The 26,831-nt window shown below is 44.8% G+C and overlaps 2 protein-coding genes across 2 annotated transcripts; both read right to left on the bottom strand.

Annotated features, from left to right (window-relative positions):
* On the bottom strand, positions 1-22,883 carry LOC134647492 (uncharacterized). The gene is made up of 4 exons (XM_063501843.1): positions 22,474-22,883; positions 17,156-21,057; positions 13,174-13,569; positions 1-74 (listed from the first exon to the last, which is right to left on the bottom strand). The coding sequence occupies exons 1-4, from the start codon at positions 22,881-22,883 to the stop codon at positions 1-3; spliced, it is 4,782 nt and encodes a 1,593-aa protein (XP_063357913.1).
* On the bottom strand, positions 22,750-26,831 carry LOC134663046 (uncharacterized). Its single transcript, XM_063519340.1, has 2 exons — positions 25,856-26,831; positions 22,750-23,024 (listed from the first exon to the last, which is right to left on the bottom strand). Exons 1-2 carry the CDS (start codon positions 26,646-26,648, stop codon positions 23,011-23,013), a joined length of 807 nt encoding a protein of 268 aa, XP_063375410.1. The 5' UTR covers positions 26,649-26,831; the 3' UTR covers positions 22,750-23,010.

Raw genomic sequence — 26,831 nt, 5'->3', positions numbered from 1 at the left:
CTATCGACGCATCAGCGCGGAGTCCCAGCGGTCCGCGAACGCGCTCAGGATCCCGTTGGAAATAAATCTAAACACTGTAAACGAATAATACACTATAGGTACCTAAGTAACTAGTCCTGAATATAATAGAAGCGGTTTTCCCACATATCTACAATGTATAGAATCTATACAATGCAGATTTATGGGTTTTCCCAAACAATATTGACGGCCCTCAGTGGCACTGGCATTCGAGGTGTTTGAGCTCAAATTGGGCTATCATGGATCATGGCCAAGGCCAGAGGTACGCGCAGCTCGAAAAGGATCGCGATGGCGGCGCACTGTGGAGGTCCTACCTATTTAGTCGACCCGGGAGCTAAAAATAAGTGTGAACGTTACTATATCAGCACGTATACTACTAAAATGGGATCCTGCAGAAAACCGTACCCGCAAAAAACAAGACGTACAGTTGGAAAGAGCCCTAACCACCAGCGGGCTCAGCACGGTTCCATTTTTATCCACTATCACTAAGCCCGTCACTTTCGCACTTACATACTTGTTAGAACGTGACAGGTATGGTGATAAATGATAAAAATGCGACCGTGCTACTAGGGCAGCAGCGAGAGAGTCGGCGTTCGGAGAAGTAGCTAAAGTAGTGATGACGTACCTAAACTACCTACAATCATCACCTCATCTCTGTTGTCAAGGCATGCGGCCGCGGAGACATGGTAAATATTGGTACTTAGGTCATTGAGTTTTTTTATACCTACAGCAAGTGATCGTGACCTTCGTCGTCACGCTTCAGGGGCGCGGCCGTGACGCGAGCCCATCAATGAGGCATCACACGATTCACACGTCTCGTGATCTCGACGAACAAATAGATCACTAATAACACTAATTCACATTAGAACAGTCACCATCAGATATATCGGAACGGCCGAGGTGTTCACAAATATCTGAACAAATCCTGTAGGTATTATCAAGACGTTAAAGGGCATGTTCACATATTTTTGAGCATCGTGACCGCTCTGATATATCTGACAGTGACTGTAGGTACGAGTATAATTATTGTGCAAGGGTTTGCACGCATATCATCGTTTATTTACACGATTGTTTAATTGCAAATTCCATGAGTAGATATGCAATATTAAGTTTCTTGATTGGAACTCAGTTAAGCTAGAACCTAACTAATTGATAATCTGAATACCTACGCGACTTGAAACCTGTTTTGTAGTCAATAAATCTATCTTAGATTACGCCTAACACCTAATGTATTCAAAGGTTTATTATTTATTAAAATCATAGCAAATCAAAGCCTATTGGCCTATGCCTATAATTATCTTGCCATATCTGTAGCGGAAAGGTTTAGGTAGAATCGTAAAAAGTGATCAATTAAATATGAACCTTATGACAATGACAATGAGCCTTGATTAAAACGAAGGCGTTTCATTGATAAGATTTTCTTCGCTAATTTGCCTCGTACGTCACAGAAAACTGCCATTTATCAACGTCACACCTCCAAAGTAGACGCCTCCTATCAACCGGTTTGCGCTTACGAGTTACGACCTTTTTCAAATAATTATTTGCAAACGGTCCTTAGCAACTAAAGTCTCGCGTGGACATAGTTGTAAAAGGTTGTAAGTGATAAGAAGACGGTGTTATGCAACAATGGCAATCGTTTCAACAATGAGAAAGTAAGGATCGTTACTCAATGAGAAAATAGATATACTACGTCTATGTACACACTTTCTTGAGGAAACAATTAAGGTTTTAATAAGTACTCAATGCAGTTTTTGGGTAAATCTGCTGGATGTTTACCTATTCGTTGACTTTGACTTGACTGTGACTTTAATGAAACTAATTCCGTCGTGATATAACAAAATACATAGAGCACACGGTGTCAAAAATTTGTTACTTAGGGCCGGTACAGACACAGACGGACTGCAACTTGTCTGGGAACTGCACGCCCGTCGGCCCTTACCTAAATCAGATTTGTCTTTTTTTATGACATAGGAAGCAAACGAGCAGAACGAGACGCAGCGATCGGACCTTTCGTTCCCACCTATGGTTGCCGTCGCCGCCGCCGCCGCCGGTCGCGCAATGGTGTGGCCGAGCCGTTATTAATGCCGTTATGCTGGCGACATACCAGTGTTGGCCGAACGTTAATCCCAATTACCATTAAAAATTAACCATTGAAAAGGTTAATTCGAATTAACCATTAACCATTGAAGGAAAATTAATTGTCAATTCGCATTAACATCAATTTGCATTAATATTAATTTATTTCGAACCATTAAAAATTAAAAAGAATTAATGGTTAATGCTTCACAAACCATTAAAAATTAAATCAATTTTTAATGACAATTAAAAATATTATTGATAATTATCAATTAACAAAAATATATCGTAATTTTATAAAGGCGCCCGTAATTTTTATCTAGCTAGTGGACCTCAGGTTTGGTGCAACATAGAAACACGCCGTCTGGTCATCCGACTCGTCTTGATGAGCACTTGGGAGACCAGTACCCAAGATAGAGCTGATGCTGAACCCTGGGTGTACCTAGTGGAATTCAGGTTTGGTGCAACATACACACACGCCGTTTAGGCTATTCGACTCGTCACAATGAGCACTTGGGAGAGCAGTACCCAAGATGGAGCTGATGCTGAACCCTGGCTGTACCTAGTGGAACTCAGGTTTGGTGCAACATAGACACACGCCGTTTAGGCTATTCGACTCGTCACAATGAGCACTTGGGAGAGCAGTACCCAAGATGGAGCTGATGCTGAACCTTGGCTGTACCTAGTGGAACTCAGGTTTGGTGCAACATAGACAAACGCCGTTTTGGTCATCCGACTCGTCTTGGTGAGCACTTGGGAGAGCAGTACCCAAGATAGAGCTCATGCTGAACCCTGGCAGTACCTAATGGAACTCAGGTTTGGTGCAACATAGACAAACGACGTTTTGGTCATCCGACTCGTCTTGGTGAGCACTTAGGAGAGCAGTACCCAAGATAGAGCTGATGCTGAACCCTGGCTGTACCTAGTGGAACTCAGGTTTGGTGCAACATAGACAAACGCCGTTTTGGTCATCCGACTCGTCTTGGTGAGCACTTGGGAGAGCAGTACCCAAGATAGAGCTGATGCTGAACCCTGGCTGTACCTAGTGGAACTCAGGTTTGGTGCAACATAGACACACGCCGTTTAGGCTATTCGACTCGTCACAATGAGCACTTGGGAGAGCAGTACCCAAGATGGAGCTGATGCTGAACCTTGGCTGTACCTAGTGGAACTCAGGTTTGGTGCAACATAGACAAACGCCGTTTTGGTCATCCGACTCGTCTTGGTGAGCACTTGGGAGAGCAGTACCCAAGATAGAGCTCATGCTGAACCCTGGCAGTACCTAATGGAACTCAGGTTTGGTGCAACATAGACAAACGCCGTTTTGGTCATCCGACTCGTCTTGGTGAGCACTTAGGAGAGCAGTACCCAAGATAGAGCTGATGCTGAACCCTGGCTGTACCTAGTGGAACTCAGGTTTGGTGCAACATAGACACACGCCGTTTAGGCTATTCGACTCGTCACAATGAGCACTTGGGAGAGCAGTACCCAAGATGGAGCTGATGCTGAACCTTGGCTGTACCTAGTGGAACTCAGGTTTGGTGCAACATAGACAAACGCCGTTTTGGTCATCCGACTCGTCTTGGTGAGCACTTAGGAGAGCAGTACCCAAGATAGAGCTGATGCTGAACCCTGGCTGTACCTAGTGGAACTCAGGTTTGGTGCAACATAGACACACGCCGTTTAGGCTATTCGACTCGTCACAATGAGCACTTGGGAGAGCAGTACCCAAGATGGAGCTGATGCTGAACCTTGGCTGTACCTAGTGGAACTCAGGTTTGGTGCAACATAGACAAACGCCGTTTTGGTCATCCGACTCGTCTTGGTGAGCACTTGGGAGAGCAGTACCCAAGATAGAGCTGATGCTGAACCCTGGCAGTACCTAATGGAACTCAGGTTTGGTGCAACATAGACAAACGCCGTTTTGGTCATCCGACTCGTCTTGGTGGGCACTTGGGAGAGCAGTACCCAAGATAGAGCTGATGCTGAACCCTGGCTGTACCTAGTGGAACTCAGGTTTGGTGCAACATAGACACACGCCGTTTAGGCTATTCGACTCGTCACAATGAGCACTTGGGAGAGCAGTACCCAAGATGGAGCTGATGCTGAACCTTGGCTGTACCTAGTGGAACTCAGGTTTGGTGCAACATAGACAAACGCCGTTTTGGTCATCCGACTCGTCTTGGTGAGCACTTAGGAGAGCAGTACCCAAGATAGAGCTGATGCTGAACCCTGGCTGTACCTAGTGGAACTCAGGTTTGGTGCAACATAGACACACGCCGTTTAGGCTATTCGACTCGTCACAATGAGCACTTGGGAGAGCAGTACCCAAGATGGAGCTGATGCTGAACCTTGGCGGTACCTAGTGGAACTCAGGTTTGGTGCAACATAGACAAACGCCGTTTTGGTCATCCGACTCGTCTTGGTGAGCACTTGGGAGAGCAGTACCCAAGATAGAGCTGATGCTGAACCCTGGCAGTACCTAATGGAACTCAGGTTTGGTGCAACATAGACAAACGCCGTTTTGGTCATCCGACTCGTCTTGGTGAGCACTTAGGAGAGCAGTACCCAAGATAGAGCTGATGCTGAACCCTGGCTGTACCTAGTGGAACTCAGGTTTGGTGCAACATAGACACACGCCGTTTAGGCTATTCGACTCGTCACAATGAGCACTTGGGAGAGCAGTACCCAAGATGGAGCTGATGCTGAACCTTGGCTGTACCTAGTGGAACTCAGGTTTGGTGCAACATAGACAAACGCCGTTTTGGTCATCCGACTCGTCTTGGTGAGCACTTGGGAGAGCAGTACCCAAGATAGAGCTCATGCTGAACCCTGGCAGTACCTAATGGAACTCAGGTTTGGTGCAACATAGACAAACGCCGTTTTGGTCATCCGACTCGTCTTGGTGAGCACTTAGGAGAGCAGTACCCAAGATAGAGCTGATGCTGAACCCTGGCTGCACCTAGTGGAACTCAGGTTTGGTGCAACATAGACACACGCCGTTTAGGCTATTCGACTCGTCACAATGAGCACTTGGGAGAGCAGTACCCAAGATGGAGCTGATGCTGAACCTTGGCTGTACCTAGTGGAACTCAGGTTTGGTGCAACATAGACAAACGCCGTTTTGGTCATCCGACTCGTCTTGGTGAGCACTTAGGAGAGCAGTACCCAAGATAGAGCTGATGCTGAACCCTGGCTGTACCTAGTGGAACTCAGGTTTGGTGCAACATAGACACACGCCGTTTAGGCTATTCGACTCGTCACAATGAGCACTTGGGAGAGCAGTACCCAAGATGGAGCTGATGCTGAACCTTGGCTGTACCTAGTGGAACTCAGGTTTGGTGCAACATAGACAAACGCCGTTTTGGTCATCCGACTCGTCTTGGTGAGCACTTGGGAGAGCAGTACCCAAGATAGAGCTGATGCTGAACCCTGGCTGTACCTAGTGGAACTCAGGTTTGGTGCAACATAGACACACGCCGTTTAGGCTATTCGACTCGTCACAATGAGCACTTGGGAGAGCAGTACCCAAGATGGAGCTGATGCTGAACCTTGGCTGTACCTAGTGGAACTCAGGTTTGGTGCAACATAGACAAACGCCGTTTTGGTCATCCGACTCGTCTTGGTGAGCACTTGGGAGAGCAGTACCCAAGATAGAGCTGATGCTGAACCCTGGCAGTACCTAATGGAACTCAGGTTTGGTGCAACATAGACAAACGCCGTTTTGGTCATCCGACTCGTCTTGATGAGCACTTGGGAGAGCAGTACCCAAGATGGAGCTGATGCTGAACCTTGGCTGTACCTAGTGGAACTCGCCGAATAGAAACACGCCGTTTTGGTCATCCGACTCGTCTTGATGAGCACTTGGGAGAGCAGTACCCAAGATAGAGCTGATGCTGAACCCTGGCTGTACCTAGTGGAACTCAGGTTTGGTGCAACATTGACACACGTCGTTTTGGTCATCCGACTTGTCTTGATGAGCACTTGGGAGAGCAGTACCCAAGATAGAGCTGATGCTGAACCCTGGCAGTACCTAATGGACCTCAGGTTTGGTGCAACATAGACAAACGCCGTTTTGGTCATCCGACTCGTCTTGATGAGCACTTGGGAGAGCAGTACCCAAGATAGAGCTGATGCTGAACCCTGGCTATACCTAGTGGAACTCAGGTTTGGTGCAACATAGGCCCACGCTATTTAGGTCATCCGTCACATCTTGAACCTGCAGGTACTGCCAGGGTTCAGCATCAGCTCTATCTTGGGTACTGCTCTCCCAAGTGCTCGTCAAGACGAGTAGGATGACCAATACGGCGTGTGTCTATGTTGCATCAAACCTGAGTTCCACTAGGTACTGCCAGGGTTCAGCATCAGCTCTATCTTGGGTACTGCTCTCCCAAGTGCTCATCAAGACGAGTCGGATGACCAAAACGGCGTTTGTCTATGTTGCACCAGACCTGAGTTCCATTAGGTACTGCCAGGGTTTAGCATCAGCTCTATCTTGGGCACTGCTCTCCCAAGTGCTCATCAAGACGAGTCGGATGACCAAAACGGCGTTTGTCTATGTTGCACCAGACCTGAGTTCCATTAGGTACTGCCAGGGTTCAGCATCAGCTCTATCTTGGGTACTGCTCTCCCAAGTGCTCATCAAGACGAGTCGGATGACCAAAACGGCGTTTGTCTATGTTGCACCAGACCTGAGTTCCATTAGGTACTGCCAGGGTTTAGCATCAGCTCTATCTTGGGCACTGCTCTCCCAAGTGCTCATCAAGACGAGTCGGATGACCAAAACGGCGTTTGTCTATGTTGCACCAGACCTGAGTTCCATTAGGTACTGCCAGGGTTCAGCATCAGCTCTATCTTGGGTACTGCTCTCCCAAGTGCTCATCAAGACGAGTCGGATGACCAAAACGGCGTTTGTCTATGTTGCACCAGACCTGAGTTCCATTAGGTACTGCCAGGGTTTAGCATCAGCTGATCTTGGGCACTGCTCTCCCAAGTGCTCATCAAGACGAGTCGGATGACCAAAACGGCGTTTGTCTATGTTGCACCAAACCTGAGTTCCATTAGGTACTGCCAGGGTTCAGCATCAGCTCTATCTTGGGTACTGCTCTCCCAAGTGCTCATCAAGACAAGTCGGATGACCAAAACGACGTGTGTCTATGTTGCACCAAACCTGAGTTCCACTAGGTACAGCCAGGGTTCAGCATCAGCTCTATCTTGGGTACTGCTCTCCCAAGTGCTCATCAAGACGAGTCGGATGACCAAAACGGCGTTTGTCTATGTTGCACCAGACCTGAGTTCCATTAGGTACTGCCAGGGTTTAGCATCAGCTCTATCTTGGGCACTGCTCTCCCAAGTGCTCATCAAGACGAGTCGGATGACCAAAACGGCGTTTGTCTATGTTGCACCAGACCTGAGTTCCATTAGGTACTGCCAGGGTTCAGCATCAGCTCTATCTTGGGTACTGCTCTCCCAAGTGCTCATCAAGACGAGTCGGATGACCAAAACGGCGTTTGTCTATGTTGCACCAGACCTGAGTTCCATTAGGTACTGCCAGGGTTTAGCATCAGCTCTATCTTGGGCACTGCTCTCCCAAGTGCTCATCAAGACGAGTCGGATGACCAAAACGGCGTTTGTCTATGTTGCACCAAACCTGAGTTCCATTAGGTACTGCCAGGGTTCAGCATCAGCTCAATCTTGGGTACTGCTCTCCCAAGTGCTCATCAAGACGAGTCGGATGACCAAAACGGCGTGTGTCTATGTTGCACCAAACCTGAGTTCCACTAGGTACTGCCAGGGTTCAGCATCAGCTCTATCTTGGGTACTGCTCTCCCAAGTGCTCATCAAGACTAGTAGGATGACCAATACGGCGTGTGTCTATGTTGCATCAAACCTGAGTTCCACTAGGTACTGCCAGGATTCAGCATCAGCTCTATCTTGGGTACTGCTCTCCCAAGTGCTCATCAAGACGAGTCGGATGACCAAAACGGCGTTTGTCTATGTTGCACCAGACCTGAGTTCCATTAGGTACTGCCAGGGTTTAGCATCAGCTCTATCTTGGGCACTGCTCTCCCAAGTGCTCATCAAGACGAGTAGGATGACCAATACGGCGTTTGTCTATGTTGCACCAGACCTGAGTTCCATTAGGTACTGCCAGGGTTTAGCATCAGCTCTATCTTGGGCACTGCTCTCCCAAGTACTCATCAAGACGAGTCGGATGACCAAAACGGCGTTTGTCTATGTTGCACCAAACCTGAGTTCCATTAGGTACTGCCAGGGTTCAGCATCAGCTCAATCTTGGGTACTGCTCTCCCAAGTGCTCATCAAGACGAGTCGGATGACCAAAACGGCGTTTGTCTATGTTGCACCAAACCTGAGTTCCATTAGGTACTGCCAGGGTTCAGCATCAGCTCTATCTTGGGTACTGCTCTCCCAAGTGCTCATCAAGACGAGTCGGATGACCGAACCGGCGTTTGTCTATGTTGCACCAAACCTGAGTTCCATTAGGTACTGCCAGGGTTCAGCATCAGCTCTATCTTGGATACTGCTCTCCCAAGTGCTCATCAAGACGAGTCGGATGACCAAAACGGCGTTTGTCTATGTTGCACCAAACCTGAGGTCCATTAGGTACTGCCAGGGTTCAGCATCAGCTCTATCTTGGGTACTGCTCTCCCAAGTGCTCATCAAGATGAGTCGGATGACCAAAACGGCGTTTGTCTATGTTGCACCAAACCTGAGTTCCATTAGGTACTGCCAGGGTTCAGCATCAGCTCTATCTTGGGTACTGCTCTCCCAAGTGCTCATCAAGACGAGTCGGATGACTAAAACGGGGTTTGTCTATGTTGCACCAAACCTGAGTTCCATTAGGTACTGCCAGGGTTCAGCATCAGCTCTATCTTGGGTACTGCTCTCCCAAGTGCTCATCAAGACGAGTCGGATGACCAAAACGGCGTGTGTCTATGTTGCACCAAACCTGAGTTCCACTAGGTACAGCCAAGGTTCAGCATCAGCTCCATCTTGGGTACTGCTCTCCCAAGTGCTCATTGTGACGAGTCGAATAGCCTAAACGGCGTGTGTCTATGTTGCACCAAACCTGAGTTCCAGTAGGTACCTACTGCCAGGTTTCAGGGTCATTTTGTTGTCTCATTTTAAAATATCACGACCTGTACGGATATGATGGTCGTTCTTGTCTACGTGACAGCGTGATAAAACGGTGTCCGTCACTTTCTTTCCCACGGTGTTAAACAGTGACAGTTATTTTATCACGTGGATAAAGATGGATAAAGCTATCCATAATAGGCTGGCTGATAATTCACTGAAGCTTGTATTCATATGCTTATTTTTAATTTTAATACCTAGCTCCAAGTTTCTAAGCAATAGTAACATTAATTATTAGTTTATGAAAAAATTGATTTAATTGCATTAAACGTTAATTTAGATTGACAATCAATGTAATTAAACGTCTCAAAATTCAATTCTAATTAACTTAATTTAAATTGATGCGTAATGCAATTGACTAATTGCGGATTTAATGGTTAATGGAAATGATTAATTGTTAATTAGAATTACACATTACGGCCAACACTGCGACATACCCTATGACACCATCCTTCAAACTTTACGATTTACGACGTCTGGAACAGGCTCCTTGGCCCCATCTCCCCTTAAGTCCTTTCGGCCCCGAACACAGGCGCCGGCGCACGCGAGCTCGAGCACGTAGGCCAGGACCGACGCGTGCCCATGCGGTGTGACGTCACGGCGCCGTCATTTTGTGTTAATTCATGATTCGCGAGCGGATATAGGTCATTGCCATGTAACGTGAACATCGAAGTACGAAGAAACGCAAATGATTGAAATTTTGACTAGGCCCTCAGATTTGCAATAACCTCCTAAGGCCCAAGGTCCTACCTATAGTACTTCTTCAGTTCAATGAAATTTAAACCATGTTTAATTGGAACAGAGTGGCTTTTCTTTTGATTCGTTTAATGTTCAAATAAATAAAAATCAACTCCATTCCCTTGCACTATAGGTTCAAATTTCCGTGGCAAATTTTGGGTTTTACAAATGTAATTTAGCAGAAAAATATTAAAGAGAGATAGAGAGATACCTGAGCGCGTATCACTATTCTAAAGTTTATCATATGTTCATGCCTTTCTGTTTACGTCGTAATCATGTTCTGATTCCCAATACGCAGCAACCAGTGGTTTTCGTCAGTAATGTTTGGATTTCGCGAAAACTATATGACGTATTACTGAGGTTTGAGAACAACACACAGATTAGGTTGATAAGATATGTTAGTACATAAGCGCGATTTTGAGATTCGAAGTGGCATGCGTACTTGCTTTGTATACCAGGTATACTTAGTTTACCAGTTACAGGCTTAGTATACCAGTGATTCAAGAATTAAATTAGGTATACTATACTAATTTAATTCTTGAATCACTATGTCAACGGTGGCTATAAGTTGAGATCTCCTACTTTAGGACACGAAATCATACTAAATGCTCGCATAATCCTAACAGTTTTCGTGATTCCGCCGCCCACGTAGCTTGCCCCTCGGTCATTGCACTATTTTCTTATTTATCTGAGCGCCGTTGGTGTCATCTTAGGGGGCAGCACAGGAGCCGTCAGATTTTTAGCGCGAGGCGTAAATGTGAAGTTTATTCTTCCGATGTAGTCCACAAGATGGCAGTACCTACCTACCTACTATGCACAAGGAACTTACGAGAACGGAAATGGCAGCACTTGCTGTGGCTAAATATGTACATGTTTATGTTTCCGATTCAGGCCACAAGATGGCAGACCCTCCAACGCGCACGGTCCCTGTACGATAGGGTCCAAAGCTAAACGAATTTGTTCAATATACAAAACCTACATCTTTCCGGGACAGACAGGACAAACCGATATCGTCTTGGGTTGTCCCGTTCGTTTTTCGTCAAGTTCTTAAATTAGTCCTCTTCTGCTTTCGTCACGCATTCTACATTGAAAGCCACCGACGATTGTGACGAATGTAGAATGGGTGACGAAAGCAGAATAGGACTAATTTTAGAACTTGACGAAAAACGAATGGAACGACCCAAGACGATACCGACAAACCGTGTGAGTATGGAAACACGACAAGATCTCATGTAGACGGAGTTCATTCCCATTTAAGCCGGCGTCGTTACGAGACGATTAGACAGGATTATTTCCTTTATATCAAGTTCAGTTGCCCCTTTCAGTTGCCAGGCGGAATTCTGTACTTACCTCAAGAAATAAGGACTGTTTACATAAATATTTGGGGATATTTAATCTTACATAGATCGACGTAGCCCCAAACTAGCTTAGTTAAAGCTAATAATATCTGGGTGACCGAGCTTCGCTCGGAAAACATATAAAAACTTAGATCGATTTTTCGCCCCCGAAAACCCCCATATAGCAAATTTCATCGAAATCGTTAGAGCCGTTTCCGAGATCCCCGAAATATATATATATATATATATATATAAACAAGAATTGCTCGTTTAAAGTTAAAGCTAATATTATGGTGCCGATATACATGCTTAAATAACTCGGGAACATAATATTAATGATAAACAAAGGAATAGTATCTGTTAGGGTCCTACTGGGACGTAGAAATAAATCGCGGACTGTATCAAAATAGGCTGGTTTATTCCGCCTTAATTACAGCAAGAAATCCCGGCCAAACAATTATTGGGATAACTAAGATTGGGATTCGAACATACACTAGGCTTGGGACAGTTGGGACCAACTAGGCTAGGAGTGATACCTTACAAAACCGTTCATTTTTTGTTTCAATTCTCCTGCTTTTACTTCAGTAGCACCTGATGTGAGTACATCAGGTGCTACTGAAGTAAAAGCATGAGTGAAGCATGAGTATGCGTCAACGGGAGGCATTGTCCTGACTGAAACGACCAATGGTACGAGACCCACTAGGCTTGGGAAAGTTGGGACCAACTAGGCTAGGAGTTATACCTTCTTCTTCTTCTTCTTGTTAGGGGCTATATAAGGCTCCAAAGCCTATGTATCACTGCGACCATCGCTGATCTATTGTGATCGCCACCTACTACAACTCTCGATCCAAACATGCAACTTCAAATAGCTGCAGGATCTTTTTGAACTCGAGAGACTTTACCTCCTCCGGGCGCAATATGTGCCCGCCCAGGATTAAGTCACGAGTACGCATTAGGCAAGGGCACTCTGTGAGGATGTGCAAGGGCGTCTCCTCTGCCTCCATACAGAGTCTGCACCGCCCCATGTCACGTTTCCCCATGGTGTGCATGTGCTTATTTAGGCAACAGTGCCCAGTAAGCACCCTTACCAAGTTGCGCAGTTGGTTCCTAGACAGCGCTAAGGCGTTCGAGGACGCCTTTTTGCTGAAGGCCTTGATAAGCGCTTTGGAATGGTTCAAACCTGTTGTTTCCCTCCAGAGTTGAATTGTTGTGTATTGACAGTAGGTCTTTAGGGTGAGCCGCGTTAGGCTTTTGGGGATACCACAAAACGGCTCAGGACTGTAGTTTATCCCTTTAGCCCCTGCTCGCGCGAGCTCGTCGGCCTTTTCATTTCCTACGATACCCGCATGCCCTGGGACCCAACGTAGAACAACTTTGTTCCTGGCTCCAAGGTTGTTCAATAGTTGCCTGCAGTTCTCAACCAGCCTCGATGTGGTGACATCAGAGGTTAGGGCTAAGAGTGCCGCCTGGCTATCCGAATGGATATAGATTGTGTGATTACCGTAGTTGCTTTGCAGATTGATTGACGCACATTCTAGGATGGCGTATACCTCCGCCTGGAATATAGAGCAAAAACGTCCTAGGTTTAAGCTGATGCTTTTCCTAGGCGCTTCACCGTATACTCCGCAGCCTACTTCAGATCCGGATTTGGAGCCATCAGTGTACCACCTTAGGCTTCCTTCTTTCCACTTAATTTGACTGTTTGACCAGTCCTCCCTTTTGGGGAGTTCCACTGAGTAATGTTTGAGTGGACAAAATTTGGGTGCCATAGTGTCGGATGGCATCCCAAGAACAGGGATATCATACACTGATTCCTTAAACAGTCTCAGAGTTTTCGATAACCAATTACCTCTCCTCGCGCCCGCTATTCTAAGCATACTAGATTTCGCCTCCAACTCCAGATGCAGGTGAAGGGGCGGTAGATTTAGTATGGCCTCTAGGGCTGCCGTCGGGGAGGATGACATGGCTCCAGTGACGATGACACAGGCAGTTCTTTGCAGGCTGCCAAGCTTCGTCACTGTTACCTTCTGCGTCGTTTTCCTGTACCATGCTACAGAGGCGTAAGACACTATCGGCCTCACTATAGATGTGTACAGCCATAAGGCAATTTTGGGTTTTAGACCCCATCGGTTGCCTGCTAAACGACAGCATATTGCCAGGGCTGATCTAGCCTTTTGTATAATTCCGTCCACATGCTTGTTCCAGGTCAGTTTCTGGTCCAGTGTTACCCCCAGATATTTGACCTCTGTTGAGAACGGAATACTTTTACCATTCATGACAAGCGGTTTGAGTTTGTCTATTTTCCGCTTGTTCGTGAATGGAACTATAATTGTCTTATCTGCGTTGATAGACAATTCATTCTCTCCACACCATGTATTTATGGTGTTGAGAGCCTTATACCTTACAAAACCGATCATTTTTTGTTTCAATTCTCCTGCTTTTACTTCAGTAGCACCTGATGTACTCATGCGTCAACGGGAGACATTGTCCTGACTGAAACGACCAATAAGTAGGTACGAGACCCACTAGGCTTGGGACAGTTGGGACCAACTAGGCTAGGAGTTATACCTTACAAAACCGATCATTTTTTGTTTCAATTCTCCTGCTTTTACTTCAGTAGCACCTGATGTACTCATGCGTCAACGGGAGACATTGTCCTGACTGAAACGACCAATAAGTAGGTACGAGACCCACTAGGCTTGGGACAGTTGGGACCAACTAGGCTAGGAGTTATACCTTACAAAACCGTTAATTTTTAGTTTCAGTTCTCCTGCTTTTACTTCAGTAGCACCTGATGTACTCATGCGTCAACGAGAGGCATTGTCCTGACTGAAATGACCAATGGTACGAGACCCACTAGGCTTGGGACAGTTGGGACCAACTAGGCTAGGAGTGATACCTTACAAAACCGTTCATTTTTTGTTTCAATTCTCCTGCTTTTACTTCAGTAGCACCTGATGTACTCATGCGTCAACGGGAGGCAATGTCCTGTCTGAAACGACCAATAAGTAGGTACGAGACCCACTAGGCTTGGGACAGTTGGGACCAACTAGGCTAGGAGTGATATCTATATAAGACCGTTCATTTTTGTTTCAATTCTCCTGCTTTTACTTCAGTAGCACCTGATGTACTCATGCGTCAACGGGAGGCATTGTCCTGACTGAAACGACCAATGAGTAGGTACGAGACCCACTAGGCTTGGGACAGTTGGGACCAACTAGGCTAGGAGTTATACCTTACAAAACCGATCATTTTTTGTTTCAATTCTCCTGCTTTTACTTCAGTAGCACCTGATGTACTCATGCGTCAACGGGAGACATTGTCCTGACTGAAACGACCAATAAGTAGGTACGAGACCCACTAGGCTTGGGACAGTTGGGACCAACTAGGCTAGGAGTTATACCTTACAAAACCGTTAATTTTTAGTTTCAGTTCTCCTGCTTTTACTTCAGTAGCACCTGATGTACTCATGCGTCAACGAGAGGCATTGTCCTGACTGAAATGACCAATGGTACGAGACCCACTAGGCTTGGGACAGTTGGGACCAACTAGGCTAGGAGTGATACCTTACAAAACCGTTCATTTTTTGTTTCAATTCTCCTGCTTTTACTTCAGTAGCACCTGATGTACTCATGCGTCAACGGGAGGCAATGTCCTGTCTGAAACGACCAATAAGTAGGTACGAGACCCACTAGGCTTGGGACAGTTGGGACCAACTAGGCTAGGAGTGATATCTATATAAGACCGTTCATTTTTGTTTCAATTCTCCTGCTTTTACTTCAGTAGCACCTGATGTACTCATGCGTCAACGGGAGGCATTGTCCTGACTGAAACGACCAATGAGTAGGTACGAGACCCACTAGGCTTGGGACAGTTGGGACCAACTAGGCTAGGAGTTATACCTTACAAAACCGATCATTTTTTGTTTCAATTCTCCTGCTTTTACTTCAGTAGCACCTGATGTACTCATGCGTCAACGGGAGACATTGTCCTGACTGAAACGACCAATAAGTAGGTACGAGACCCACTAGGCTTGGTACAGTTGGGACCAACTAGGCTAGGAGTTATACCTTACAAAACCGTTAATTTTTAGTTTCAGTTATCCTGCTTTTACTTCAGTAGCACCTGATGTACCTACTCATGCGTCAACGGGAGACATTGTCCTGACTGAAACGACCAATGACTAGGTACGAGACCTTCTTTTTTAGTCGCCTCATTTTAAATTCAAACTCACAGGAAAAGTGATAATTTTTTGTGCGATTTCAGACTTTATAATCTGATAAGGCTTTGATATTGATATGATGTTGGAATCGGATCGGATCGGATGCGTTGTTGACTGGTTTTGGTAATATTTAGTTAACATAAAGTGTTATTTGAGCTGAGTAAACTAGAAAGACTTCAACGCGCGCATAAAACTTTTTGAAAAACGAATATTTTGAGTACCTACTTATCAAATAAATCGTAGACATTTCTTTTAGATATGAGCGCCGCGCCGGCGCGCCGCCGCCGCCGACAAAATTTTCGCGCCGCCGCCGCCGACGCTGCGCTATCGGCGTGGCATCGGCGTGACCTTGGTAGTTACTACTACTTTCGGAATCAGATAATATTTTTTTAATCGAGTTTAGATCATTAACGGCGCCACTTCTAATAGTTTATAGGCATTCAAAAGGTATTTTAGGCCGACATAATTCAAAAATATCGAAGGCAAATGCAAACTTACCTGTCTAGTAACCGCGATACTAGTCTTGGGGAAACGAAATTATTTAATATCAATTTTAACATCAATATGATTGTAATAAACATACTGAATTCCTTCCATTTTTATTGTGGAACGTTCCACATTACAATTTATAGATTGTATATCATCATCATCATCAACCATTGCAAGCATGGTTAAACGTCTTTAAAAGGTATAAAAAGCGGCCAAGTGCGAGTCGGACTCGCCCATGAAGGGTTCCGTATTTAGGCGATTTATGACGTATAAAAAAAAACTACTTACTAGATCTCGTTCAAACCAATTTTCGGTGGAAGTTTACATGGTAATGTACATCATATATTTTTTTTAGTTTTATCATTCTCTTATTTTAGAAGTTACAGGGGGGGGGACACACATTTTACCACTTTGGAAGTGTCTCTCGCGCAAACTATTCAGTTTAGAAAAAAATGATATTAGAAACCTCAATATCATTTTTGAAGACCTATCCATAGATACCCCACACGTATGGGTTTGATGAAAAAAAAATTTTTGAGTTTCAGTTCGAAGTATGGGGAACCCCAAAAATTTATTGTTTTTTTTCTATTTTTGTGTGAAAATCTTAATGCGGTTCACAGAATACATTTACTTACCAAGTTTCAACAGTATAGTTCTTATAGTTTCGGAGAAAAGTGGCTGTGACATACGGACGGACAGACAGACGGACAGACGGACAGACAGACTGTACCGGTCGATGAGAGATGTGGGAGAATTAAAAATGCAGCGTTCATGCAGATAGGTAGTGCAAGACTCTTTATTCAAGTAAACAACTATGCTTGATGATTTTTAGGACCCGTAACGCCATCTATTAGAAGTAATGAGTATTATTACATAAGATTGATACGTTCAAGGGTTCACATGCAAAATTAGGACTTTAAAATTATTGTGATTACATAGTAGATGGCGTAAACGACTAATTGTATTAATTAACTTGAACATACTCCCCCGGAAAGGACGGAGTCCTTTACACAAGGTAAAACACATAATTTAGTTACAGATCTTTGCAAAACACCAGAAATTGTACGTATTTCGTAAGTCCGAGTTAAGCCATCAGGGCCTGGATGTTTCCCTATAATACGGCCCATCGGCCAGCTTCCAGGCGGGAGTCGTTGATCTTTGACCAGTACCAAATCGCCTATGTCCAGATCTTTGGTTACGCGGTTCCACTTAGGACGTTGCTGAAGACGGGTTAAAAACTCCTGCCACTGTCTCCAGAAATCTTGCAACATCTTTTGCGTTAGCTGCCATCTAGATAGCTGGTGAATCTTAGAGTCTGTATAGTCATCATCAGGGATACTAACAATCTGTTCAGTGGTCAAAAAATGACCTGGGGTTAACGGCTGTAAGGAATCCGGATCATCATTGAGAGGGTATAAGGGCCGAGAATTAAGGCACCCTTCAATCTGGGTGAGGAGCGTCGTTAATTCTTCAAAGGTGAGGGTTGAATTTCCTATGACCCTTTTCATATGATATTTGATAGACTTAACGCCGGCCTCCCATATACCACCAAAATTTGGAGCTGCAGGAGGAATATACTTCCATTTAATCCTCATATTGTCCAACAGGGCTGCAAACTCGTCTGGGATTCTTGCTTGACCTTGGCGCCACATGGCTATCAAGTCTTTCTTGGCTCCTATGAAATTTGTGCCATGGTCGCTCCACATCTCTGCGCATCGTCCTCGTCTAGCTACGAATCGTCTTAAAGCTGCTATAAATGCCTCTGTACTTAAACTGCTCACGAGTTCGATGTGAAAAGCTCTGGTCACCATGCAGACAAATAGAGATATGTACGCCTTGGTGGATTTTGCCCCACGACCTTTGCTCATACGCACGTTTATAGGTCCTGCAAAATCTACTCCGCTGATCAAAAAAGGCTTTGCGGGCTTTACTCTTATAGCAGGCAGATCCCCCATGAGCTGACTGCCGGTTTCTCCTCTCTGCCTGATACAAATGATGCAATTGCGTACATATTTCTTTATTTTATTAGTCATGTTGATTAGCCAGTATTTGGATCGAAGATACATCACCATCAATTGCGGACCGCCATGAAGAGTGCTGCTGTGTGCTTCTGCTAGAAGAAGAGGTAACAGAGCATTGTCTTTCGTGATTATAATGGGGTGCTTCTGTTGGGCTTCTAAATCAGCATGGCGTAGTCGGCCGCCTACTCTCAACACACCCTTTGGATCTAAAAAGGGGGCGAGTGACAACAATCGACTTTTCCTTTTCAGCTGTCTCTTACTCTTTAAATCTTCAATTTCTTCTTGAAATTCGATTTCCTGGGATCGTCTTAAGCAAATGGTAAGTGCTTCATCTCTCTCTTCAGTCGTCAGGTAAGTTGGTAAGTGATATTTATTTTCTCTCTTTCTTTTCAGGTGCAGCATCCATCTACGACAGTATGCGATTATTCTAACCAGTTTCCCGAGCGACGAGTATTTAGCTATCAAGGTGCGTATTAAATCCTCTTCATTTTCTTTAGTTGTAGTAACTAATGTTTTAATAACCTTTCTGCATTCTAAGTCTGTTTCAGGTACTTCGGTTCCCGGCAGTTCTATGGCTGGCTCCTTGAGAAACGCCGGTCCATTCCACCAGAGTGTATTTGTCAACAGCTTTCTAGGCATCACTCCTCGTGAAGCCGGGTCCGCTGGATTGTGTTTAGTATTGACATAATACCACCCGTTTATCTCGTTCATCTTCTTTATTTCAGTAACTCGGTTTTTAACAAAAGGAGTCCATCGACCTGGGTCGCCTTTTATCCATGACAGTACCACTTGTGAATCTGACCAGGCAAATACTTGATGTTTTTGAACTTTTAATATGCTTACAACATGTTTCAGAAGTCTGCACAGTAGAACAGCAGCGCACATCTCCAATCTGGGCATGGATATTTGCTTTAAAGGCGCTGTTTTCGTTTTAGCCGTGAGTAGAGATACTTGTACTTGCCCGTCTGTTTCGATGACTCGGACGTATATTACGGCTGCGTACGCACTCATCGAGGCGTCAGAGAATCCATGAACCTCAATCGAGCTTCTGTCTGCGTTGGTATGTATCCAACGATTTATCTTTACTTCTGTCAATGCAGGAATCTCTTTTCTAAACTTCAGCCACTCTTCCTTCACGTCATCTGCGAGTTCTTCGTCCCAACCAACACCTAATTGCCATAATTTCTGCATGAATGTTTTAGCGATTACTACCGCAGGCGCCAGCCAACCCATTGGATCAAATAATGAAGCTATATCGGCTAAAACATTCCTCTTCGTGACAGGTTGTTCAGGTGAGTCTTTCAAATTATTAGTTATTTGTAATTTGTCTTCTTTAGTGTTCCAAATGATACCCAAAGTCTTAATACTGTCTCTTCCATCTACTTCTCTTTGGGCCTTTGGTGATCGTTTTACAGGTTCAATCTCTTGCATAAATGCTTCACTATTTGAACTACACTTTTGAAGCTCAAACCCACCCTTTTTGAGAATTGCTGTGATTTCTTTCTGATTTATTTTAGCTCGATCTTCGGTCTCATGCCCCGACAGGACGTCGTCCATGTAGAAATCCTCTAGTATTATACGCTGTGCTTCAGGATACTCTTGACCCTCATCTATCGCAACTTGACGTAAGGTTTTGATGGCCAAGTAGGGAGCGCAAGAGGTCCCGAAGGCGACGGTAAGTAGTTTGTAACCTTCTATCGGTTTTTGAGCATCAGTTCTCCAAACAATTCTTTGATAATTTGTATCTTCTTCATTAACTTCAATCTGCCGATACATTTTAATGATATCCGCGACATATGCGATTTTGTGTGTTCTCCATCTCAGCAGTATGTCGCGTAAATCTTCTTGCAGAGTAGGGCCTACGAGTAATGCATCGTTTAAGGTAACCCCGTTAGTTCCAGCACATGAAGCATGAAATACAACTCTAACTCGTGTAGTTTGTTTGTCGTCTCTTACAACAGCATGATGTGGTAGGTATACGCAATTCTCGGTTAGTTCTTTATCATCTACTTTCTTCATGTGTTGCAGATCTAGGTACTCTTGTAAGACGTCGTTGTAATCTTGTTTCAATTTTGGATTCTTATCTAATCTTCTTTCTAGCGACATCCATCTCTTCACTGCTATCTCTCGTGAGTCACGTGGTAGCACAGGTGGTTCTTCTCTAAATGGCAACCTGACCACGTAACGACCATCTTCTTTTCTTTTGTGTGTCTTCTCATAAATGTCTTCTGCCTTCTTTTCGTCTGAGGTTAGTGTATTGCTTTCTTCTTCTATGGTTTCTAACTCCCAGAACTTCTTCAGCATGTTGTTAAGATCAACATTAAGATGCATGCTGACGATGTTTTTTATGGCAGTGTGCTCTGTCCTCACATTTCCGCAAATAATCCACCCCAGGTGACTGTCTTGTGCTATAGGTGTTCCTGAGGGGCCATTGATCACTCCAGGTTTAATAACTTCGCTCCAAACTTCGACTCCTAAAAGCAAGTCGATGTGACCTGGAGTGTGACATGTTGGATCTGCGAGGCACAACTTCTCGACATGTTTCCAGTTTTCTATCTTCACTTCATTCTCCGGCATAATGTCGGTGACGTGTCGTACAACATAAGTAGTTGCCTTCATCTTCATCTTAAGCTCGATTCTTGATGAGAACTCTATTTCCGTTACATACTTGAGTGTAGTCTTCATTTTCTCAACTCCCGTGACATGCCCACTGACTGAGGTCCGTCGTAAGCGAAGCCTTTGTGCTGCGGCCTCAGTTATAAAAGACTCTTGTGAACATGGGTCCAACAGCGCTCTCATCAAGTGTTTTTCTCCGTTTTCAGCATATACTTGCACTAATGCAGTTGGCATCAGCCGCGCGCGACTCCCCGTAGTGAGGTGAGATATAATACTCTTTTTATTTTTATCTTCTTTTTCTTCCTTGGTATCTTCTTTATCCTCTAAAAGCTGCGCTGATGCCTCCGGAACCGGCGCAGAGGTCTGAGACTGCGGGCTCCACGTGCTGTGCAACAGAGAGTGGTGTTTTCTCCCACATCGGCGGCAAGAAGATCGATGTTTGCAGAACTTGACTGAATGCCCCGGTACCAGGCAATTAAAACAAAGCCGCCAGCCTTGCACATATTCCACTCTCTTATCTACTTCAAGCTTCGTAAACTCCTTACAAGTGTATAATAGGTGGTCTTGGTTACAAAAAATGCATTTCTGTTCGCTCTTATTTACATGAAAACTTCTTTTATTTACAGGTGCACTCGACGGCGGAGCTTGTATCATTTCCAAAACACGAAATCTTTTTTCCAGGAACTTGTTTAACATGTTTAGTGTTGGTAATTCACTAATATCTAGGGACCCGAGCTCGAGTTCCCATTCTTTGTGTGATTCGGAGTCTAACTTATTGACAATTAAATGAATTACCAGTGTATCCCATGTATCAACTTGTATATCTTGATTTTTCAATTTATTCATACATTCACTTGTGGTGTCTAACAAATCTCGTAACCCTTTCGATGTTCCCGTAGTTAATTTTCGTTGATTTACTAATCGTGCCAAAATTGTGTTTACAATAATTCGTTTGTTGTTGTATCTTTTTGATAAAATATTCCATGCAATGTCGTAATTACTCTCGCTGATAGGTATATGCTTAAGTAATTGTTCCGCCTCACCTGATAAACAACTTTTTAAATAATGCATTTTTTGCACTTTATTGAGTGTGGTTTTATTGTGTATTAGCGATGTGTACATATCGTGAAACGAAGTCCATTCGTGATAACTGCCCGAATACTGTGGAATATTAATTTTAGGCAGCCGGACTTCATCACTAACACTAGTGGCAGTTGGAGGGTTATGTGAACTCGATGTACTTTCGCCGCTCCGTGAACTTAACTTCAATAACAAGTCCATCATATCTGACCGTAACTCGATGTATTGTTCTTCGACTTCCATAAAATAATCTTTTGTGAAATATTCATACTTTCCTCGTTCATGTTTAGCTACCAATTTCAACATTTCCATGTGATTGCTGTGAAACTGATTCCAATATTCGGTCAATATTTCCATTCGTAACTGTACATAACCACTAGTCAATCTTTGTTTCGGCGATTTCTTGTAATTTGAAATAGTTTTCGTCAACAACGCGTACACGTTTTCTTGTTCCTTAATATAGTCTTCCATAATGAAGATATACGCACACCAACGTTTGTATATGTTAGATCTGCGCAGGGGGGTGCTACGGGAGGGTGCACGACCATCAAACAAGCGAGCTAGTTTAACACTGATTTATTCTAATGCATTACCGAACAGGTTAATACAAACACAGCGGCGCGCACTCACACATGCATAGTATACATATCTAACATCCCTCCACCTTAGGAATATACCTAGGTACTATTACAATGACCTTAACCTAAAACTAGTAAATCACTCGGTATCGTAATTATTAGTGTCCTGCACTTGCGGGGGGGTGGCGAACTGAGGGCTTATCGCATATCTTCGCCTAGCGACGTAGTCGGCAGTTGGCGTTGATGGACCTCCGGCCTGAGCCGGGTCTGGGTCTACTGGCCTGGCAGTTACATCCAGTTCCTCTCCCTCTTCTGGCTGTGATGGTGGCTGCTCGCCAGCAGCAGGCGTCGCAGCGCAGCTAAGGCTCGTAGTCGCGGGCGCGGCAGTAGTGGTCTGCGCATTGGCTTCCGACGACGATGACGACGGTATGTCCGGCACGACGTCGGGATCCCACTGCGAGATGTCGCTTTGTATGGGGGATGGATGCGCCCTCAATTGATCGATGTGTCTGGTTACCTCGCAGTCCAGTTCTGGTACATAAATTTGGTACATAACTTTTCCAATCTGTTTTTTTACGATACCTTCGATCCAAGTGATTTTCTTATTATTATTTGTATATTTAGTTAGCCACACGTTATCATTAATTTTAAAATTCGGTCTCTGAACTCCTCTATAATATTTAGCCTGTAAGGACTGACGTTGTTCCACATTTTCAGTGAGGTCTGTGGACGAAGGAGACGGTGCGTACGGATTTATCAAATCTAGTCGCGATCGTAACTCTCGGCCGTATACTAACTCGGCGGGTGATTTACCTGTGGTACTGTTTTTAGAGTTCCTGTAGTCAAATAAAAATTTACATATTTTTCCCTGTAAAAATTTATTATTCTGACTGCTTAATATAATTCCCTTAAGGCCCTTTTTTACTATTTTGACAAAAGATTCCGCTTGGCCGTTACTCGATGGATGGTAAACAGGTGAGAACACATGTTTTATACCGTTAACATCGCAAAACAATTTAAAGTCGTGAGAAGTAAAAGAAGTGCCATTGTCGCTCACTAAGGTGTGAGGTACGCCAAATCGTGACATAAAATCACATAGCCGCTCAATAACCGCTTTTGACCCGTATGACGAACACATATTGTAACATTCAACCCATTTGCTATACGCGTCAACAACAATTAGGTAAACTTGATTATTGAACGGCCCCAAGAAATCAATGTGAAGTCGATAAAATGGGTGCGGCGGCACCGGCCAGCTGGCTAGCGGTGCGTGCGGCGGCGCTCCGCGCAGCTCGGCGCACACGGCGCACGCGCCCGCTAGCCGCTCCAGAGCGGCGTCTACGCCAGGGAACCATAATCGCTTACGCGCCTCGGCTTTCATTTTCACTATACCGAAGTGAGAGCTGTGTAATTCCTTACAAATACCATCCCTTAATGACGAAGGAATGACAACCTTGTGCCCTCGCATTAGACATCCATTTTCATACGATAACTGTGATCGACAATAATAATATGGTTTTATTTCTGTATCATTAGTCTTCCTAGGCCACCCATTCATAACATAATGCTTGACCGTGCTAAGTACCTTATCGCGACCGGTTTCGCGCTGTAGGTCGGCCAACGTCACGGGCAAGCTACCCTCAACAACAAAATTGACGTAAGCGGTTCTTACCTCACATTCCTCAGCCTCGGCCTGCCCCGCCTCCCCTGCTTCCCCCGCCCCTGCCGCCGTCCGCGACGGAAGGCACGCTCGCGATAGAAAATCAGCACTATTTTGTTTACTACTTACATACTCAATAGTATAATTATAAGCTGATAAAAATATCGCATAGCGTTGGAGTCTGTTAGCGGATATTTCGGGGATGCCTTTATGCGGACCGAATATTGAGAGTAGTGGCTTGTGGTCCGTTCGTAACACAAATGGAATGGACCGACCATACAAGTACTGGTGGAACCGCCTAATTCCAAAAATAATGGCAGTGGCTTCCTTCTGAATTTGCGCATACTTTTTTTCTGCTGACGTAAGCGTTCGGGAAGCGTAAGATATGGGTCTTTCCACTCCGTCGGGACCCAATTGTGAAAGAATGGACCCCAAGCCCACTGGTGACGCATCTACTGTCAAAATTAAAGTAGCATTAGGGTCAAAATGGGCTAAAGTACTATCAGAGGCAAGAATCGTTTTTACCTTATTAAACGCGTTATCGTGGATAGAAGTCCAGTCCCATTTTGTATTTTTTTTTAATAAATCGTACAATGGACTTAAAATTGAAGATGCCGACGGTACAAAATTGCGGTAATAATTGGCTAGACCTAAGAAAGATTGTAGCTGAGCTACGTTTAAGGGTTTAGGCGCCTCTAAAATAGCCTTAACCTTATCCGGTGACTTCCTTACCCCGTGTTTATCTATGACGTGACCTAGATAAGCAACTTCGTCCTTGAAGAATTCGCACTTACTCATTTGTACAGTTAACTGTGCGTCTTCTAAACGCTGCAACACCGCGGTTAACCTTTCTTTATGTTGAGTTTCATTTGTGCCCGTAATTAAAATATCATCTAATAAAAAAATGATTCCATCTATTCCTGCAAGTACACACTCCATAGCGCGCTGGAATATAGCAGGTGCACACGCTAACCCAAAAACTAACCTGGTATATTTAAATAACCCCCGGTGTGTGTTAATACATGTCAGATGTTGCGATTTTTCCCCAAGGACGAATTGATTGTACGCCATAGATAAGTCTATCTTACTAAATTGGACGCCTCCGTGTAATTTAGATAACAAATCGTTAACCGAAGGCAAAGGATATTGATCTATTAATAACTGTTTATTAATAGTGACGGAGTAGTCGGCACATAACCTTATGCTACCGTCTTTCTTCAAAGCTGGTACTATCGGTGATGCATAGTCTGAGTGTTGAACGGGTTCTAAAATACCTAACCCAATTAACCTATCTAACTCTTTATCTATCTTTTCCTTTAAAGCATAAGGCACCTGTCTAGCTTTGAAGAAGATGGGCTTTGCGCCTGGTTTTAGGTGCAAATCGACGGTATACTTATTAAATTTCCCTAAATTTCCCGAGAAGACCTGTGGAAATTTTGAAGACAGTTCTTTAATAATGTCTTGGTCACGTAGGTGCGCGGGCGGCGCGGTTACGGCGCTCACGGCGTGCACGGCGCGGTTCGCCCGCGCCAGCTCCAAGTCAAATGCGCGAATAAAATTCCTGCCAAGTATCGGAGGGCCCCCTTTCCTAACCACATATATGGATATCAAATGGGTTTCACCGTTATACGAAATAGGCACAGTAATGACACCTGTCGTTATAATATCATGACCAGAGTAATTAAATAATTTTTTGCTTGTGTTCGACAATGGCAATTCTTTAAAATGAGAATTATAAAAACTTTCTGTTATAACGCTTACTGCTGCCCCACTGTCTATTTCGAACTCCAAAAACAGATCACCGACTTGTACCCGCTCCGTCATGGGCTTGCCCTTTACGCACCGAATGTTATAAAATTGCTTACCGTCGTCTCCTTCGTCCTCAAATCCTTCCTCCACGAATTTCACTGCGTCCTTGAACGTGCACATCTTACGTAAATGCCCTTTCCTATTACATTTTTTGCACTTATAGTTTTTGTAGCCGCATTGATTAGTCTTATGATTGGTAAACCCGCACACATTGCATTTCTCTTTTTTGGAGATGTTGAACACGGAGTCCGGGCCCGCTGCCGCCACGTCAGCGCCGGCGCCCGTTGCGCTCGCCCCCGGAGCCTGCGCGGCGGTGGCGCGGCGCGCGCACCGTACGCTCTCTGCCAAGTCGATAGCCTTGGCCAGGGTCAGATCCAGTTGATTCTGGGCGAACAGCTTATCCTTCTCGCGTCCCGCCGCCATGCCCATGATAAATTTATCCAGCAAGGCTTCTTCCAAATTCTTAAATCCACAATGTGCCGCCAATCCTCTAATCCTGGCTGCCCACTGAGTGTGACTTTCACCTGGCCGTTGCGTTGCCGAATAGAAGGTAGATTTCTCCGCGAACCCGAGTCGTTTTGGAGTGAAATGGTCGTCGAGGATTTTGATTATTGTTGCATACTCCAATTCTTCCACCTTACTTGGCAATGCCAGGTCACTAGCTAACTTAAACGACGATTCGCTTAATGCACTTAATAAGATTGCTCTTCGCTTGACCGCGGACTTATCGGTTTGCTCATCTATGTCGTTGGCAATAAACCATTGACTTAGCCGAGATTTGTAGCTGATCCAGTCCTGCGAAGTGTGGTCAAAGGTCGAAAGAACGCCAAACGTTGCTCCCGTGGCCATAATTATTTTTTAAACGCGAGTCCGAACGTCGCCACGTGTTAGATCTGCGCAGGGGGGTGCTACGGGAGGGTGCACGACCATCAAACAAGCGAGCTAGTTTAACACTGATTTATTCTAATGCATTACCGAACAGGTTAATACAAACACAGCGGCGCGCACTCACACATGCATAGTATACATATC

Source organism: Cydia amplana, chromosome 4 (assembly GCF_948474715.1).
Source record: "Cydia amplana chromosome 4, ilCydAmpl1.1, whole genome shotgun sequence".
In the NCBI taxonomy this organism is placed as follows: Eukaryota; Metazoa; Arthropoda; class Insecta; order Lepidoptera; family Tortricidae; genus Cydia; species Cydia amplana.
Note: the sequence above shows the minus strand (reverse complement) of the source record. Positions and strands in the feature narration are given on the sequence as shown.

Bases quoted from the DNA above. Each gene is read 5' to 3' on its own strand.
- LOC134647492 (XM_063501843.1), bottom strand. From the start codon at position 22,883: ATGTACCAAATTTATGTACCAGAACTGGACTGCGAGGTAACCAGACAC. The intron at 21,058-22,473 runs GTGATTTACTAG...TCTGTTGCACAG, and splicing joins ACTAATAATTACGATACCGA to CACGTGGAGCCCGCAGTCTC. The intron at 75-13,173 runs GTAATTGGTTAT...ATTCGTTTACAG, and splicing joins AATAGCGGGCGCGAGGAGAG to TGTTTAGATTTATTTCCAAC.
- LOC134663046 (XM_063519340.1), bottom strand. From the start codon at position 26,648: ATGGCCACGGGAGCAACGTTTGGCGTTCTTTCGACCTTTGACCACACT.